Source organism: Rhinolophus ferrumequinum, chromosome X (genome assembly GCF_004115265.2).
Source record: "Rhinolophus ferrumequinum isolate MPI-CBG mRhiFer1 chromosome X, mRhiFer1_v1.p, whole genome shotgun sequence".
In the NCBI taxonomy this organism is placed as follows: domain Eukaryota; kingdom Metazoa; phylum Chordata; class Mammalia; order Chiroptera; family Rhinolophidae; genus Rhinolophus; species Rhinolophus ferrumequinum.
Genome location: NC_046284.1, coordinates 38,732,015 through 38,752,792, shown reverse-complemented (window position 1 = coordinate 38,752,792; position 20,778 = coordinate 38,732,015). Strand labels below are relative to the sequence as shown.

The window sequence follows — 20,778 nt, the reverse complement described above, 5'->3', positions numbered from 1 at the left end:
ATAAATCCATGCCTATATGGCCATTTAATCTACGACAATGGAAGCAAGAATGTACGATGGGGTAAAGACAGTCTATTCAATAAATGGTGCTGGGAAACCTGGACAGACACATGCAAAAAAATGAAGCCGGACCACCTCCTTACACCATATACAAAAATAAATTCAAAATGGCTTAAAGACTTAAATGTAAGATCTGAAACCATAAAATACCTAGAAGATAAGATAGGAAGAAACTTCACAGACATTACCCGGAGTAAGATTTTTACTGATATATCCCCTCACGCGAGGGAAGTAAGAGAAAAAATAAACATGTGGGATTCTATCAAACTAAAAGTTTTTTCACAGCAAAGGAAACCATCAATAAAACAAAAAGGCATCCTACTGAATGGCAAAAGATATTTGCCAATGATATATCTGATAAGGGATTAATATCACAAATCTATGAAAAACTCACTCAACTCAACTCCAAAAAAACAAACGACCCAATTAAAAAATGGGCAGAGGACTTGAAGAGACATTTTTCTAAAAAGGACATACAGATGGCAAACAGACATGAAGAAATGCTCAACCTCACTAACCATCAGAGAAATGCAAATAAAAACCACAATGAGATACCACCTCACCCCAGTCAAAATGGCTATCATCAGTAAATCAACAAACAACAAGTGCTGGCACGGATGTGGAGAAAAGGGAATGCTTGTGCACTGTTGGTGGGATTGCAGATTGGTGAAGCCACTATGAAAAACAGTATGGAGGTATCTCAAAAATCTGAAAATGGAACTACCATATGATCCAGTAATTCCACTCCTAGGTATCTATCCGGAGAATTCCAAAACTCCAATTCAAAAATCTTTATGCACTCCTATGTTTATTGCAGCACTATACACAATAGCTAAGACATGGAAACAACCAAAATGCCCATCGGTAGATGACTGGATTAACAAACTGTGGTACATTTATACAATGGAGTATTACGCAGCCATAAAGAAGAAAGAAATCTTACCATTTGCAACAACATGGATGGACCTAGAGAACATTATGTTAAGTGAAATAAGTCAGACAGAGAAAGATAAGTACCATATGATCTCACTTATTTGCGGATTCTAAAGAAAAGAATAAGTGAATGAACTAATCAGAAACCGTTTGAGAGACAATGAGGAAAAACTGAGGGTTGCTAGATGGGCGGGGGGGTGGGGGGGGGGGGGGGAGGGTGAGGGGATTGGAGGGCAGTCGGTGACCACAGGATGGCCACGGGGTTTGAAAATTAATCTGGGGAACGTAATTTGGTGGTTACCACAGCGTAAGGGTGTTGGGGGGTGGGGGATGAGGGTGAGGGGGATCAAATGTATGGTGATGGAAGGGGAGCTGACTCTGGGTGGTGAACACACAGTGTGATTTATGGATGATGTGATACAGAATTGCACAACTGAAATCTATGTAATTCTACTAACAATTGTCACCCCAATAAATTAAAAATAAATAATAAAAAAAAAGAACAAAGTGGGAGGTATAACAATAACTGATTTCAAATTATACTACAAGGCTACAGTAATCAAAACAGCATGGTACTGGCATAAAAACAGACACATAGATCAATGGAACAGAATAGAGAGTCCAGAAATAAATCCATGCCTATATGGCCATTTAATCTACGACAATGGAAGCAAGAATGTACGATGGGGTAAAGACAGTCTATTCAATAAATGGTGCTGGGAAACCTGGACAGACACATGCAAAAAAATGAAGCCGGACCACCTCCTTACACCATATACAAAAATAAATTCAAAATGGCTTAAAGACTTAAATGTAAGATCTGAAACCATAAAATACCTAGAAGATAAGATAGGAAGAAACTTCACAGACATTACCCGGAGTAAGATTTTTACTGATATATCCCCTCACGCGAGGGAAGTAAGAGAAAAAATAAACATGTGGGATTCTATCAAACTAAAAGTTTTTTCACAGCAAAGGAAACCATCAATAAAACAAAAAGGCATCCTACTGAATGGCAAAAGATATTTGCCAATGATATATCTGATAAGGGATTAATATCACAAATCTATGAAAAACTCACTCAACTCAACTCCAAAAAAACAAACGACCCAATTAAAAAATGGGCAGAGGACTTGAAGAGACATTTTTCTAAAAAGGACATACAGATGGCAAACAGACATGAAGAAATGCTCAACCTCACTAACCATCAGAGAAATGCAAATAAAAACCACAATGAGATACCACCTCACCCCAGTCAAAATGGCTATCATCAGTAAATCAACAAACAACAAGTGCTGGCACGGATGTGGAGAAAAGGGAATGCTTGTGCACTGTTGGTGGGATTGCAGATTGGTGAAGCCACTATGAAAAACAGTATGGAGGTATCTCAAAAATCTGAAAATGGAACTACCATATGATCCAGTAATTCCACTCCTAGGTATCTATCCGGAGAATTCCAAAACTCCAATTCAAAAATCTTTATGCACTCCTATGTTTATTGCAGCACTATACACAATAGCTAAGACATGGAAACAACCAAAATGCCCATCGGTAGATGACTGGATTAACAAACTGTGGTACATTTATACAATGGAGTATTACGCAGCCATAAAGAAGAAAGAAATCTTACCATTTGCAACAACATGGATGGACCTAGAGAACATTATGTTAAGTGAAATAAGTCAGACAGAGAAAGATAAGTACCATATGATCTCACTTATATGCGGAATCTGAAGAAAAGAATAAGTGAATGAACTAATCAGAAACAGTTTTGGAGACAAGGAGGAAAAACTGAGGGTTGCTAGATGGGCGGGGGAGGGTGGGGGTAAGGAGGAAGGTGAGGGGATTAGAAAACAATCAGTAACCACAAAATGGCCACGGGGTTTGAAAATTAATCTGGGGAACGTAATTTAGTGGTTACCAGAGGGTAAGGGGGTTGGGGGGTGGGAGATGAGGGTAAGGGGGATCAAATATATGGTGATGGTAGGAGAACTGAGTCTGGGTGGTGAACACACAATGTAATTTATAGATGATGTGATACAGAATTGCACACCTGAAATCCATGTGATTTTACTAACAATTGTCACCCCAATAAATTAAAAAAAAATTAAATAAATAAATAAATAAATGAATATTTAAAAAAAAAAAAGAACCCATAGACACAGACAATAGTTTTGTAGTTACCAGAAGGTCAGGGGCGTGGGGGGTGGGAGGTGAGGTTAAGGAGGATCAAATATATGGTGATGAAAGTTGAACTGACTCTGGGTGGTGAACACACAATGGGATTTATAGATGATGTAATGCAGAATTGTACACCTGAAATCTATGTAATTTTACCAACAATTGGCACCCCAATAAATTAAAAAAAAAGAAGTGATTATATATTATATCGGTAAGGTGGTCTTAGTTTATTCCTAGAACCTGTACTAAATTTTATTAGTCTATCTTACAATTTTAATAATTGTCACTTAATATCCATTTACTTAACTACAAGTAAGAGCTGACTGTGAGAAACAAAACTACCCTAAACAATTTAACCAAATGAAATGATCAGCAACAAATAATTGTTGATAAATGTTATAACCTCTACAAATTTTAATGAATGCCTATTGTGCACAAAATCTTGCTCTATATATGACATGAAATAAATATACATTAGATACAGTTAGTCACTCTCTGAGAAGAGCCCCCTTAATGATGTAAGTAAAGACATGCTCAAATTACTTCAACGCAGAACTGAATGTGATAAAAAAAAATCACTGCAGGGGTAAAACTCTTCAGAGGCAAAAGAGAACCTCCTTATCATCTGCTTGGACTGATCAGGGAAGAATTTAGGTAGGCAGGGCATTGAATTTGAAATGGGTCTTTAAGTAAAGGTAGTATTTCAACAGTCAAGGCGAAGGAAAGGGCAATTCGGGCAACATTATTAGATTAGCAATTTTAAAAGATCACTTTGACTAAACTGTGAAGAATCTGGTTGAATGCCAAATATTGTCAAATTTACTCTTAAGTATTTCACAACTCCATCCCCTCCCCTCTTCTTCACTCCCACTGCCATCACCTTTGTTCACTTTCCTCATTTCTTATTTTGACTACTACAATAGCCACCTAAGTGACATGGAACTATGTATCACCATTCACTGCTATATCCCTAACACATTGCACAGTAAGTGGTGCATAACATTTGTTAAAGGGAGGGTAATCCAATTATATGGTGTTTGGCACTCTTTTTCCTGTATTGCAAATACCAAACAAATATTTTATACTGTGTTTTATTTATCAAATAATACTTTTAGAAAAGTGGAACATTATCAGAGCTTAATACCTCATTGCAGAAATCCTTATTAGAGCTAGGAACATCAGAAAACACTACCACCACAATGTGTCCCCTCCCCTGGACATTGTACATGAGGATGATGCTCAGACTGAAATGTTCTTTGCAGCAAAACAAGCCACATATGGCTGACCTTTCTCTGTACCTCATGAACCAGTGGAATAAAGCTTCAAATAGGGTAAAACATGTGGTGAATAGTAGATTGTAAGACTAAAAACATCTAAGACTAGTAAAAGGTTGAAGCTCTAGTGCATTGCCACTCCCCGATGCTTAATTCTTTATCATTCTACCTGCTTTATTTATTTTTCATAGCAATTTTCCCCAATGTATATGTTTTTCTGACCCCATCAACACCTCCACCAAAATATAAGCTCAGAGAGAATAAAGATTCATCGTATTTTAGCAGATAAAAGTATTTAGGACTTAGCAATTACACAATAAATATTTGTTGAATTATAAAGTGAAAAAGTTGTTAGATTTTTGAGTAGCATTTACTACTTCTCAGACGCTTTGTTAAGCAATGGAGATACATTTCTTTAATACATTCCTTGTCTTACTGAATAACAACTCCATTAAAATTTTAAATATCCTATTAAATTCACGTTACATCTAAACAAAAATTTAGGAAGACTTTATCTCTTTCCAAAATTTAGTCTTTTAATCCAGGACCATGGTATGTCTCCCCATTTTTAAAATATCTTCTTTCTTGTCTCTCAGTTGAATTTTAAAAGTTTCTTCATATAGGTCCCAGACATTTTTGCTGGGATTATTACTACATATGTATGCTTTATGGCTTTTATAAATGGATTGTTTTCCATTATGTCTTCTAAATGGCTATTTCTGATACAGATAAAAGGTATTGATTTTTAATTTTTATCTTATACCAACTACTATTTAGAACTCTTATTAAAATTCTACCAACTAAGAAGTTGCTTTTAAATTTTAGCTTTTTCAGGTACATGAGCCTATCTTCTAAAACTTGATGATTTTTTTTTGTTTCCTCCTTCCCACAAACTATGCCTCTTTATGACATTGGCCAGAATTTATCCATCTACTGTATTAAATAAGGGTGACTGTGGGCATCTTTGTTTTCTTGCTGTTTAAGGAAAAATTCTTAAATTTTATCATTAAGCATGATTCTGGATTGTTGGTTTCAGAGAGAGAGAATTATTTTTATTGTTAAGAGAGCAAGTTTCTATCTCTTTTTATTCTTAAAATGGACACTAAATTTTTTTCAAACACCTTCAGCATTTATTCTTACCATTTTTTCTTATGAGAGCTATTGATAGGATGCATCATATGAGTAACTTTCATAATGTTAAAGAATTCACACTCTATGAAAAAACTTTCTTAGTCACAAAGGGTTCATTCTTTTGATAAATTCCTAAATGTGTTTGATTTGTATTTTACTTATACTTTGAAACTGATCCATATTTATGTATTCAAATAAGCAACATTTTTCTCAGGTTTTGATATCTGAATTATGCAGTATCATAAATGTACTGAACAGTTTCCCATCGTTTTCAATGTTCTGGATCAGTTTATTTAGTATCAGAATTATCTGTTTCTTTCAAAGGGGTCTTATTTATAATAAGAAAGATTATAAGAGTAGGAAATAAAAAGTCATTGTGTTATAAACTAGGAGTCATAAGACTAGTTTCCTATGGTTCGCCAAGTATGACTCAGGTTACAATTCAGTTATCTTGCCATTTACAAATGTATTAAGTTAGAATTAAAAGAACAAAGAGACTTTTCTTTTTAAAAAGTGTTCTTATTAATCATCCAGATTCTATGTGAAATCTAGGCCATAAGTTCATTTCTCCGGTTTCTGGGCAAGAATGTACTTATAATGTGAAGGCCAAAACTACAAAACTCCATGAAGAAACCCTGTATTTGGGAGGGCAAAGATTCCTTGAGCAAGATGCAAACAGCACTGAGCATAGAAAAAAAAAATGATAAATTGACCTTCATCAAAAAACAAACTTATGCTCATCAAAAGACACAAATAAGAAAATGGGATGGCAAGCCACAGAATAAAATTAAAAACTCCAAAAACTCAAATAACAAACAACAATGCATATTTTAAAATGGGCAAAAGACTTCAACAAATATTCCTCAAAGACATACAAATACCTAAAAAGTATATGATAATGTCTCCATTACACATGAGGAAAATGCAAGGTGAGAACAATAATGAGGAATCCAAGAGAATGGCTAAAATTGGAGAGACCAACAATAATAAGATTTAGTGAGGATTCTCACTTATTACTGGTCAGAGTAGAAAATAGTATTGCCACTTCAGGAAAGTGTTTGGCAGTTTCTATTAATGACAAATAAATTAAATACATATCTATTTGACCCAGCAATTTCACTTCTGGATATATATCCAAAGGAAATGAGTGTATATGGCTACAAAAAGATTTATTAAAAATGCTTATAACAGCTCTATTCATAATAGCCAAATGATGGATATAACTCAAATGTCTACCAACATGAAAATGGATAAACAAATTGTGGTGTATTTAAACAATAAAATACTGCACAGCAATAAAATAGGAATTACTGATACCTGCAGCAATGATGGATTTCAAAATCATTGTTTCGAATTTTAAAGAAGCAGTAATGGTGATGAGAGGTGAGCCTCTTGAAATCTCCCCTGGAACTTACAACAAATTGAACAGATATAATTCCACAAAGGACTCCCTGTGCAGCACACGGGCAAGCCCAAGAGACATGCAATTGTAATGATCTAAAGGTGGGCAAATTTGTCAAGCAGAAGACGAGAAAAAGAGGAAGCCTGGAGACAAAGGCTGTGCAGGCTCAGAATGCAGACCAGAGCTTGGGACTCTGAGCTCCCAGCATTCTGGGGCTACAGCAGTCATGGAAGAGGGAAGAATTTGCACTGCTACCGCTCCCCTTATGGCCCACAGTCCTGCATGAGGGATCAGCAAATAACACAGCTGAACCCAATGATCATGGCAGAGATGTCAGAGCAAAGACTGAGGGAATAAGAGGGAAAACGGTGGTTTAAGACCTCACTGCCAGGGAGACAATGGAAGGCATATGCACAGAGTCTGACCGACCCTCCTTACCCTCCCAGAGCTCACCCCACCACCACCCTCCCAGTGCCAGAAGCGGAATGGTAGCAATGTCAGATCAAAAGAAACTAAATATTTACAGCTCTGAGTGCTGCAGCTCCGCAGCCATAGTCTCACAGAACAACTAGTTCCAGTGAAAAGGAAGGAAATCTACTGAAAGGGCTCCCGAGCTATAATCAAACTGGCAGCGTAAGGTGAGCCTCTGTAAAGCTCCCGTGGATTTTACAACTAATCCAACAACAATAACTCCACAAAGGACTCCCTGCACAGCACACAGACAAGACCAAGAGGCCCACTACTGAAATCACCGAAAGGTGGGCAAATCGCTCGAGTGGGGGAGGAGGGAACGGAGAAGTGCAGAGACAGAGCCGCGCGCGCAGGCACAAGATGCAGACCTAGCTCAGTGCTCCAAGCTCGCTGAATCCAGGAAGTACTGCAGCTGTGGGAGAGGAAAGAACTCGGACTACTAGGGCTCCGCTTATGGCCCACAGGGCTGAGGGGGCAGCATATAACACGGCTGAACCCAATGCTCACGGCAGAGACCTCGGAGCAAAGACTGAGGGAAGAAGGCTAAAAATGGTGGTTTAAGCCCTCACTGCAGAGCAGAGAACGGAAGCCTTAGGCACTGAGACTAGCCGCCCCCACCCTACCCTCCCAGAGCTCGCCCCACCCCCACCTGCCCAGTGCTAGAAGCAGAACAGCAGAAGTGTCAGATCAAAAGAACAGAATATTTGCTGTTCTGAGAACTGTGGACCACAGACACAGATTCTCAGCCCAACTAGTTCCGGCAGAGGGGAGAGAGCTGTGGAAGCAGGAACGGCTGTGGTGGTGGTCGCCGCCATTGCTCTAGGCCACCTCTCACAACTCACCTTGCCCCTGGCCCCACCTATCTGGGCGGATCTCTGCAGGAGTAAACAGAACTGCTGAAACATACAGGCTCTGAATCTGGTGCAGGAAGAGCTTTGGAATTTCACAAGCTCTCTGCATACCCACACAGACACTACACCCTGTGAACCAAGCGAACTATTAACAGAGGAGAAGCCCGTCTCCCAGGTAACTCCCCCATTGTGTGAGAAGCTGGAATAGTGCAGAGAAAACATAGCACTACTGTGTGAGAGAAATCAAAGGCTGCAGTCAGAGAGAAAATAAAACATTCTACCAACAAGTACTGGAAAACAAAAAAAAGACCTTTTCCTATCAACCTGTTGCAGAGGCCACTCCTGGAGATGTCTAGGAAGAGAAATAATAAATCAGTAATTGCCATGAATAACCAAGGCAACAAGACAGCTCAGAAAAAAAGTGAAAAGTCTCCAGAAAGGAACTTAAAGATATGGAAATATGTGACTTAAACGACAGAGAATTCAAGATTGCAGTTCTGAAAAAACTCAACGAGATGCAAGAAAACACAGAAAGGCAGTTTAATGAACTCAGAAACGCAATCAAAGAACAACATGTGCATTTTACGAAAGAGATTGAAATTTTAAAAAAGAACCAAATAGAATTTCTGGAGATTAAGAACTCAATAGAAGAAATTAAGAATGAAATACCCAGCTTAGGTAGTAGAGTTGAACAGATGTAGGAAAAAAGCAGTGACATCGAAGACAGAAACCTGGAAATTACACAGATGGAAGAAGAAAGAGACTTGAGACTTGAAAGAAATGAAAGAACTCTACAAGAACTTTCTGACTCCATCAGAAAGAGCAATATAAGAATAATGGGCATACCAGAAGGAGAAGAAAGAGAGAAGGGAACAGAGAATATATTCAAACAAACTGTTGATGAGAACTTCCCAAACTTGTGGACAGAACTGGATCCTCGAATCCAAAAAGCAAATAGAACACCTACTTACCTCAATCCCAACAGGCCTTCTCCAAGGCACATTGTATTCAAGCTGTCTAAAATCAACGACAAAGAAAGAATCCTCAAGGCAGCCAGGGAAAAGAACACGGTAGCCTACAAAGGAAAGCCCATTAGATTATCATCAGATTTTTCAGCATAAACTCTACAAGCCAGGAGGGAGTGGAACCAAATATTCAATCAACTGAAAGAGATAAATTATGAGCAAAGAATAATGTATCCAGCAAATATATCCTTTAGATATGAAGGAGGAATAAAGACCTTTCCAGACATACAGAAGCTGAGGGAATTTTCTAATACACGGCATGCACTACAAGAAATACTGAAGGAGGCTATTCGACCACCATCAACATGGACAATTTGTGACAACCAAAATACAAAAAGGGGGAGAGTAAAGGCCTGAACCGGAATATGGGAATGAGAAAGTAAGCGTGCTAAAGAAAACGGAATACTCTAAATATCAAACTTTCTTTTACTTAAACTTAAGGATAACCACTCAAGAAAAATCCAGAACTAAAATATATACTGTAATAAAAGAAGAAACAGAGGGAAACATCATAGAATACCACCATACATAAATAATACACAACAAAAAGGCAAAGAAACAATGGAGACACAGCCCTACCAGAAAACAAAAGATAGAATGACAGGAAATACTCACATATCAATAATCACCTTAAATGTAAATGGACTGAACTCACCAATAAAAAGGCACAGAGTAGCAGACTGGATCAAAAAACAAAACCCACCCATATGCTGTCTCCAAGAGACACATCTCAGCTACAAGGACAAGCATAGACTCAAAGTGAAAGGGTGGAAATTGACACCCCAAGCCAATGGTACCCAGAGAAAATAAAGTGTAAAAAGTGAAAATAAGGTGTAGCCATAATGATATCAGATGAAACAGACTTCAGGGTGAAAAAGATAACAAGAGGCAAAGATGGACATTTCATAATGGTAAAGAGGACTATACAACAAGAAGACATAACAGTCATCAATATTTATGCCCCCAATCAGGGAGCACCAAAATATACCAAGCAACTACTAACAGAACTAAAGGGAGAAATTGACCAAAACACAATTATACTAGGGGACCTAAATACATCACTGACAGCTATGGATAGATCATCCAAACAGAAAATAAATAACGAAATAGCAGCCCTACATGACACATTAGATGAAATGGACATAATTGACATATATAGAGCACTTCATCCTAAAAGATCAGACTTAACATTCTTTTCTAGTGTACATGGAACATTCTCAAGGATAGACCATATATTGGGACATAAAATCAGCCTCAGCAAATTTAAGAAGATTGAAATCATACCAAGCATATTCTCTGATCACAAGTCTTTGAAATTGGAAATCAACTGCAAAAAGAAAGCAGGAAAGAACACAAATACATGGAGATTAAACAACATACTTATGATTTCACTGATATGTGGTATATAAACCAAAAACAACAAAAGAACAAGACAAACAAATGAGAAAGAAGAACTCATAGACACATACAATAGTTTAGTGGTTACCAGAGGGTAAGGGGAGTGGGGGGTGGGAGATGAGGGTAAGGGGGATCAAGTATATGGTGATGGAAGGAGAACTGACTCCGGGTGGTGAACACACAATGTGATTTATAGATGATGTAATACAGAATTGTACACCTGAAATCTATGTAATTTTACTAACAATTGTCACCCCAATAAATTACAAAAAATATGGACAGATAATTTTTGACAAAGAATCTAAAAACATACAATGGAGGAAAGACAGCTTCTTCAATAAATGGTGCTGGGAGAATTGGATAGCCACGTACAAAAGAATGAAACTGGACTGCTATCTGTCACCATGTACCAAAATTAATTCAAAATGAATCAAAGACTTAAGCATTTAAGACCTGACACAATAAACTGCATAGAAGAAAACATAGGTACTAAACTTTTGGACGTTGGGTTCAAAGAGCATTTCATGAATTTGACTCCAAAGGCAATGGAAGTAAAAACTAAAATGAACGAATGGGACTATATGAAACTTAAAAGCTTCTGCACAGCAAAAGAAACCATTGACAAAATAAAGAGGCAACCAACTGAATGGGAGAAGGTTTTTGTAAACAGTGCCTCTGATAAGGGGTTAATATCCAAAATATACAAGGAACTCATGAAACTCAACAACAAAAAACAAACAACCCAGTTGAAAAATGGGCAGAGGACCTGAAGAGACATTTCTCCAAAGAGGACATACAAATGGCAAATAGACATGAAAAAATGCTCAACATCACTAATCATTAGAGAAATGCAAATAAAAACCACAAGGAGATATCACCTCACCCCAGTCATAATGGCTACCATCGACAAGACAAATAGTAACAAGTGTTGGAGAGGCTGTGGAGAAAAAGGAACCCTCATACACTGTTGGTGGGAATGCAAATCAGTGCATCTGCTACAGAAGGCAGTGTAGAGGTTCCTAAAAAAATAAAGAATGGAATTACCGTATGACCCAGCAATCCCTCTCCTGGGTATCTACCCAAAAAATCTGAAAACATCTACACATAAAGACACGTGTGCTCCAATGTTCATTGCAGCTTTATTTACGGTGTCCAAGACATGGAAACAACCAAAGTGTCCTTCAATAGATGATCGGATAAAGAAGATGTGGTATATATACATAATGGAATACTATTCTGCCATAAGAAAAGATGAAATAGTGGCATTTGTGACAACATGGATAGATCTTGAGATTATTTTGCTAAGTGCAATAAATCACACAGAAAAAGTCGAAAACTATATAATTTCACCGATATGTGGAATATAAACCTGAAAAGAACAAAGGAACAAGACAAATGAAGAAACCAAAACTCATAGACATAGACAATAGTTTAGTGGTTACCAGAGGGGAATTGGGGTAGGGGTTAGCAGATGAGGGTAAATGGGATCAAATATATGGTGATGGAAGGAGAACTTACTCTGGGTGGTGAACACGCAATGTGATATATAGATCATGTATTACAGAATTGTACTCTTGAAACCTATGTAACTTTAATAGCCATTGTCACCCCAATAATCTTTAATTTAAAAAAAAATGACAGACACAAATAATACTGTGTCTGATGCCATTTACATGAACTTCAAGAACAAGCAAAGCTAATCCAAGGTATGTAAGTTAGCATAGTGGTTCCTTTAGTAAGAGTAGAGAAGATCTGGACTAGAAAGGGGTACAAGGGAATTCCCTGGTGCGATGGAATTGTTTTATATATTGATCTGGGTTATGGTTACCTGGATGCGAGTATGTGTAAAAAATTACCAAGATGCATATTTAAATATTTGTTTATTTTACTGTATGTAATTATACTGTATGTAATTATTAAAAACAATGGAAAAAAGCAATTCAAGTATGCTATAACCACCTTGGTTATCAACTTGACCTTAGGAGAAACACTGCTCTCCTATCATTTCCTGTTCTGAATGTGTGATACAGACACTTCTATTCAGCAGTGCTTGAACCCTGCATATACAATTCACCATTACGAATTCAAAATCCTCAAGCTACTATTCTCTTCTGTCTTTTCACTCAGCATGGCCATACATTATTCCTGCTATGATTTTCTTGCTTTCTGTTTCTCTGAGCAAGTTTACCTTACAGGCCCTTGCTCAGATGATAAAACACATTCCAACAAATAGGCCCACTTCATATGATATTTAGTTAATGAGATTATTATACAAAATTCTTAGTATAGTACCTGACAAATAACAATAACTTTATATATGTCCCCTTCATATTTCAACTTTCCCTTCTTTTCATATTCTTTTAAGAAACACCTATATTTGAGTGAAAACGCGCGGCCGGCGGCGGCGGCGGCGGCGGAAAATCCCAGCCCTCAGCGGAGTCTCAGCCAGCGGCGGCGAAAACCTCGGTGGCACCCGCAGTTCCGGGCAAGCACGGGATCCCAGGGCGGAACAGAGAGCACAGAAACCAGGAGCTTGAGAGGCACGGGATTCAGCATATCCAAGGGCCAACTCCAGACCAAACTGGAGTGCTGCCGGGTTTGACCTGCAGGTCACACACCCAGAGGGGGTTCTCTAAAGGCACTGGAGCCCATAGAGGCCAAACCACATTTGGGTGGTCAACCCTCACGCAGAAGAGCGCCATGCGGGGGGCAGAGCCAAGTCTCACAACGGGTCAGCAGAGGAGTTAACCCCACCTACTCACAAGCAAAAAGCAATTAAAGATCTTCTTGAACGGGACAGTGTGCACAACACAAGAGTCACCTTTGGAGCACACGCAGAGGAGAAGGATGACGTGGTGCGAGTCAAATATAAAGGACACATACTACATAAGATAACCTAGCAAGAACTAAGAACTCTAGGGGATCTACCTAATATATCAAAATAAACACAGAGAGTCGCCCAGAATGGGGAAACAAAGATACACGTCCCAAATAAAAGAACAGAAGAAACCTCCACAACTGGAACCAAATGAAGCAGACGTAACCAACCTTTCAGAGACAGAGTTCAGAACACTGGTGATAAGAATGTTTAAGGAGCTTAGAGAAGACATAAAGAAGGATGTAGAAATCATAACGAACAACCAGTTAGAACTAAAGAACACAATGACCGAAATTAAGAACTCCCTTGAAGGAATTACCAGCAGGTTAGATGAAGCAGAGGATCGAATCAGCGACCTAGAAGACAAGGTAGCAGAGATCACCCAAACGGAACAACAGAAAGAAAAAAGAATAAAAAACAATGAGGATGGCATGAGAGATCTCTGGGATAGCATCAAGCGCAACAACATGCGCATCATAGGAATACCAGAAGGTGAAGAGAGTAAGCAAGGGATTGAGAACATATTTGAAGTAATAATGTCTGAAAACTTCCCCAACCTGATGAAGGAAACCAACATACAAGCCCAGGAAGTGCAGAGAGTTCCAACCAGGATAAACCCAAACAGGTCCACACCAAGACACATTATAGTTAAAATGGCAAAGCTTAAAGACAAAGAGAGAATCCTAAAAGCAGCAAGAGAAAGACAGAGGGTTACATACAAGGAACTCCCATAAGACTATCAAATGATTTTTCTACAGAAGCCTTGAAGGCCAGGAGGGAGTGGCAGGAGATACTCAAAGTGATGAAAACAAAGGCCTACAACCTAGATTGCTTTATCCAGCAAGGCTATCATTTAAAGTTGATGGAGAGATAAAGAGCTTCCCAGAAAAAAATAAGCTAAAGGAATTTATTACCACCAAGCCAGCATTGCAAGAAATACTAAAAGGACTTCTGTAAATAGAAGAAAGATCAAAACAACCTAACTACAAATTTAAAAATGGCAATAACTATGTACCTATCAATAATCACTTGAAATGTAAACAGATTAAATGCTCCAATCAAGAGACATAGGGTGGCTGACTGGATAAGACAGCAAGACCCTTGTATATGCTGTATACAAGAGACTCACCTCAGAACAAAAGACACACACAGGCTGAAAGTGAAGGGTTGGAGTAAGATATTTCATGCAAATGGAAACGAGAAAAAAGCTGGAGTTGCAATACTTATATCTGACAAAATAGACTTTAAAATGAAGAACATATTAAAAGATAAAGATGGGCACGATATAATAATAAAGGGATCGATCCGACAAGAGGACATAACCCTAGTAAACATCTATGCACCCAACATAGGAGCACCTGAATATATAAAACAGGTACTGACTGACATAAAGACAGAGATCAACAGTAACACTATCATAGTAGGGGACTTCAACACACTTCTGACAACAAGGGACAGGTCTTCCAGGCAGAAAATCAATATGGAAACAACAGCTTTAAATGATACATTGGACCACTTGGAATTAATCGATATTTTCAGAACATTTCACCCCAATGCTGCAAAATACACGTTTTTCTCAAGCGCACATGGAACATTTTCCAAGATAGACCATATGTTAGGCCACAAAACAAGTCTTGATAAATTTAAGAAAATTGAAATCATACCAATTGTCTTCTCTGATCACAGTGCTATGGAATTAGAAATGAACTACAGGAAAAAAACTGGAAGACACACCAATTCATGGAGGCTGAATAACTTATTACTAAATAATGAATGGGTCAAGCAGGAGATCAAGGAAGAAATCAAAAGATATCTCGAGATAAACGAAAATGAAAACACGACGACCCAAAATCTATGGGATGCCGCGAAAGCAGTCCTAAGAGGGAAATTCATAGCTTTGCAGGCCTACCTAAAGAAACAAGAAACATCACTAATCAACAGTTTATCTTCACACTTCAGGGATTTGGAAAAAGAACAGCAAAATAAGCCCAAAGGGAGCACAGGGAAGGAGATAATAAAGATCAGAAAAGAAATAAATGAAATAGGAACCAGAAAAACAATACAAAAGATCAATGAATCCAAGAGTTGGTTCTTAGAGAAGATAAACAAAATCGACAAACCTTTAGCCAGACTCATTGAAAAAAAGAGAGAGAGGACCCAAATTAATAAACTCAGAAATGAAAGTGGAGAAGTGACAACGGACACTGCAGAAATACAAAAAGTTTTAAGAAGTTACTATGAGCAAATATATGCCAACAAATTTGACAATTTGGAAGAAATGGACAATTTTCAAGAGGCGTACAACCTTCCAAGGCTAACTCAAGAAGAAACAGAAAACCTGAATAGACTGATTACCACCACGGAAATTCAGTCAGTAATCAACAATCTCCCAACAAACAAAAGCCCTGGACCAGATGTCTTTACAGGTAAACTTTACAAAACGTTCAAAAAAGAATTATCTCCTATTCTCCTCAAGCTCTTCCAAAAAATCCAGAAGGAAGGAAGACTCCCAAACACCTTTTACGAAGCCACTATCACCCTGATCCCAAAATCAGACAAAGACACCACAAAAAAGGAAACTACAGGCCGATATCTCTAATGAACATAGATGCAAAAATCCTCAACAAAATATTAGCGAACAGAATTCAGCAATACATTAAAAAGATCATACACCATGATCAAGTGGGATTCATCCCTGGTTTGCAAGGGTGGTTCAACATCTGCAAATCAATTAATGTGATACACCACATTAACAAAATGAAAAATAATAATCACATGATCATATGAATAGATGCAGAAAAAGCATTTGATAAAATCCAACAGCCATGTATGATAAAAAATCTTAAGAAAGTGGGAATAGAGGGATCATATCTCAACATAATAAAGGCCATATAGGACAAACCCACAGCTAACATCATACTCAATGGGTAAAAGCTAAAACCATTCCCCTTAAGATCAGGAACAAGGCAAGGTTGCCCACTATCTCCGTTTCTATTCAACATAGTGCTGGAAGTTCTAGCCACAGTAATCAGACAAGAAAAAGAAATAAAAGGCATCCAAATTGGTAAGGAGGAAGTAAAATTATCATTATATGCAGATGATATGATACTATATAGAGAGAACCCTAAAGACTCCACCAAGAAGCTATTAGAGCTGATAGATGAATTTAGTAAAGTAGCAGGATACAAAATTAATATTCAGAAATCAGTTGCATTTGTATATACCAATAATAAAACATCAGAAGGAGAAATTAAAAAAACAATCCCATTTACAATCGCTCCAAAGACTATAAAATACCTGGGAATAAATTTAACCAAAGAAGTAAAAGATCTGTACTCAGAAAATTATAAGACACTGAAGAAAGGAATGAAGGAAGATATAAATAGATGGAAACACATATCATGTTCATGGATAGGAGGAATTAATATAGTTAAAATGTCCATACTGCCTAAGGCAATATACATATTCAATGCAATTCCTATCAAACTGCCAACGTCGTTTTTCACAGAAATAGAACATATAATCCTAAAATTTATATGGGACCATAAAAGACCCCGAATAGCAAAGGCAATCTTGAGAAATAAGAATAAAGTGGGAGGTATAACAATACCTGACTTCAAATTATACTACAAGGCTACAGTAATCAAAACAGCATGGTACTGGCATAAAAACAGACACATAGATCAATGGAACAGAATAGAGAGTCCAGAAATAAATCCACGCCTATATGGCCATTTAATCTACGACAATGGAAGCAAGAATGTACGATGGAGTAATGACAGTCTATTCAATAAATGGTGCTGGGAAACCTGGACAGACACATGCAAAAAAATGAAGCTGGACCACCTCCTTACACCATATACAAAAATAAATTCAAAATGGCTTAAAGACTTAAATGTAAGATCTGAAACTATAAAATACCTAGAGGAAAATATAGGAAGAAACTTCGCAGACATTACCCGGAGTAAGATTTTTACTGATATATCCCCTCGCTCGAGGGAACTAAGAGAAAAAATAAACATGTGGGATTATATCAAACTAAAAAGTTTTTTCACAGCAAAGGAAACCATCAATAAAACAAAAAGGGATCCTACTGAATGGGAAAAGATATTTGCCAATGATATATCTGATAAGGGATTAATATCACAAATCTATGAAAAACTCACTCAACTCAACTCCAAAAAAACAAACGACCCAATTAAAAAATGGGCAGAGGACTTGAAGAGACATTTTTCTAAAGAGGACATACAGATGGCAAACAGACATGAAGAAATGCTCAACCTCACTAACCATCAGAGAAATGCAAATAAAAACCACAATGAGATACCACCTCACCCCAGTCAAAATGGCTATCATCAATAAATCAACAAACAACAAGTGCTGGCACGGATGTGGAGAAAAGGGAACGCTTGTGCACTGTTGGTGGGATTGCAGATTGGTGCAGCCACTATGGAATACAGTATGGAGGTATCTCAAAAATCTGAAAATGGAACTACCATATGATCCAGTAATTCCACTCCTAGGTATCTATCCGGAGAATTCCAAAACTCCAATTCAAAAATCTTTATGCACTCCTATGTTTATTGCAGCACTATACACAATAGCTAAGACATGGAAACAACCAAAATGCCCATCGGTAGATGACTGGATTAACAAACTGTGGTACATTTATACAATGGAGTATTACGCAGCCATAAAGAAGAAAGAAATCTTACCATTTGCAACAACATGGATGGACCTAGAGAACATTATGTTAAGTGAAATAAGTCAGACAGAGAAAGATAAGTACCATATGATCTCACTTATATGCGGAATCTGAAGAAAAGAATAAGTGAATGAACTAATCAGAAACAGTTTTGGAGACAAGGAGGAAAAACTGAGGGTTGCTAGATGGGCGGGGGAGGGTGGGGGTAAGGAGGAAGGTGAGGGGATTAGAAAACAATCAGTAACCACAAAATGGCCACGGGGTTTGAAAATTAATCTGGGGAACGTAATTTAGTGGTTACCAGAGGGTAAGGGGGTTGGGGGGTGGGAGATGAGGGTAAGGGGGATCAAATATATGGTGATGGAAGGGGAACTGAGTCTGGGTGGTGAACACACAATGTAATTTATAGATGATGTGATACAGAATTGCACACCTGAAGTCTATGTAATTTTACTAACAATTGTCACCCCAATAAATTTAAAAAAAAAGAAAGAAAAAGAAAGAAACACCTATATTTTAAAGTACCTCAGACATCAAAAACACAAATATTGTTTTTTCAAATTAGTTAAAATTCTATTTACATTTCAACACTAACACTGATATATCATGTATTATTTATGAAACTCTTTTTCTCTACACACACATACTTGAATCTCAAAACAATTCTGAGTTGTTGGTACTATCATTATCCCCATTTCATAGATAAGGAATGTAAGACTCAGAGCAATTAAGAAATTTGCCCAAGATTATACCACCAGTACATGTCAGAGCCATGAAATAGACCAGTTCAGCATAGTGCTTCAAATGCTTCACCTAAACCATACAACTAAACTATTGGGAATAAGGGATACTCTTCCAGACCTACAAAGCAAAGGCTCTATTTCTTTGAACCATGAATTTAAAATCGTAAATTGATAGAGGAAGCTCTGAGTTTCTCATGAACTTCATAGAAAATTTTTAAATGGATATTTAAATAACAGAAATATACACACAATCATAGAGCAATACTATTAAAAAACATTTGTCGATACATCTATTCTTAAGCAATGGATACCTGTATTTTTTCATTGATCTGCTTTAAAACTAAAATTCCAATTTTAGTTCCATTGACTGAATTCCATATGTTCACAACTTATACTAATTATGATTTCTAATCATATTCTTTATTTTTCCATTAGCTCAGAACACACGGTCACTAACATGCTTTTCATTCTGTTTGTCACTCAATCGTTCTTTTATTCATTCGTATAGCAAACATTTTTATTTCATGCCAAATATTCAACCAAAACTTATTGAGTAGCACCTATGTTAGGTATAAAAATAGGCAAGAGAGACATTATGTAACTGATAAGGTAAACTGTTTCCATAACTATACCTGTTACGGAGCACTGCAGCGACTGACTCCCCCAGATGCAGGTGATCCATCACCTCCACAAGCTGGGTAATTCCCTGTTCAGGAGGAAAAGGAGTCAATATCTACTATGAAAATCAATACTAGAATTCTCAAAGTATGCTACCTTGGTAATGTTTTATACATTTTGTGATAAAAAGGCAAGATATACTCATGTTCATCTACCAAATGTCAGTATAATAACTTATGAAAATAAAGGAAATTAAGACACTACATCTGCAATAGTCAAAATACTCACAAAATGCCATACTAAATCATTAAATCAACTAAATTTCATGTGAAATAATTAGCTAACAATTACCCATGGAAAAACAACCAAGTATACAGAAGTTGGATTAAGTGAGAAGTCTGTGTGAAGTTGGGTTAGACAAGAGAAGTTTGAAGTGAAGAGGTGAGGTAAACACTTGCCAAGTAATTACAGAAACTGGATTAATTCCCATGTTACCAGGGAAACTTGAGGTCTGAGAATCCCATAAGCAGGGCCCACAATTTCAGCAGTGGATGGCTAAAATTAAGGTTAGAAAGGTATTATATTTTGAAATTTAAAGGCATAAAATAGGTAAACATAAAAACATAAAGACATAAAAATGGGTAAAAGTGTTGTTTTCCTGATCTGGACGGGAATTTTCTGTTTTGGTTATTACTGTTGTTTTTATAATAAAAGAGCAGATAAGGTTGTAGTAAACTGAACTTTAATATATAGGTTTTTATTAATGTGAATGTTTTGCATTGGAGATGTAGAGTACATTTCATGTATTCTATTGATTCCAAATATATTGGGAAGCAAAAATGTGTATTTTACTTAAATGTTTCTTAATAAAATCAACTTATTGCACTGGGAAGATAAAATGTATACAATTTTGTTTATTCACATAATTATGTTTGTTTTAAAACTATGTGAAGACCTAAAATAATTAAGCTAGAGAAAAAAATGATTTTCTTCATTGTTCCCTGCCCTCTTCTTGTCCCTTAATTTAGGGATAAAAGCAAAAGAAGTAGAAAGGAAAAAAGTACTCTATTTCTTGAGTTTTCATAACTCTATAAATGAAACAAATCAA

General features: G+C 37.1%; 1 protein-coding gene across 6 annotated transcripts in view; it reads right to left on the bottom strand.

The window, feature by feature from the left end:
- Nucleotides 1-20,778, bottom strand: part of KLHL13 (kelch like family member 13) — a 231,580-nt gene that overhangs the window by 160,357 nt on the left and 50,445 nt on the right. For 5 of the 6 annotated variants that reach the window (XM_033112321.1, XM_033112303.1, XM_033112314.1 and 2 more), the window contains exon 2: nt 19,685-19,758. The exons of the other annotated variant lie outside the window; for it this stretch is intronic. In XM_033112321.1, the coding sequence (XP_032968212.1) occupies nt 19,685-19,734 (50 nt within the window). In that variant the 5' untranslated portion in view covers nt 19,735-19,758. The remainder of the gene's footprint in view (nt 1-19,684; nt 19,759-20,778) is intronic. 6 annotated transcript variants of the gene reach the window in all.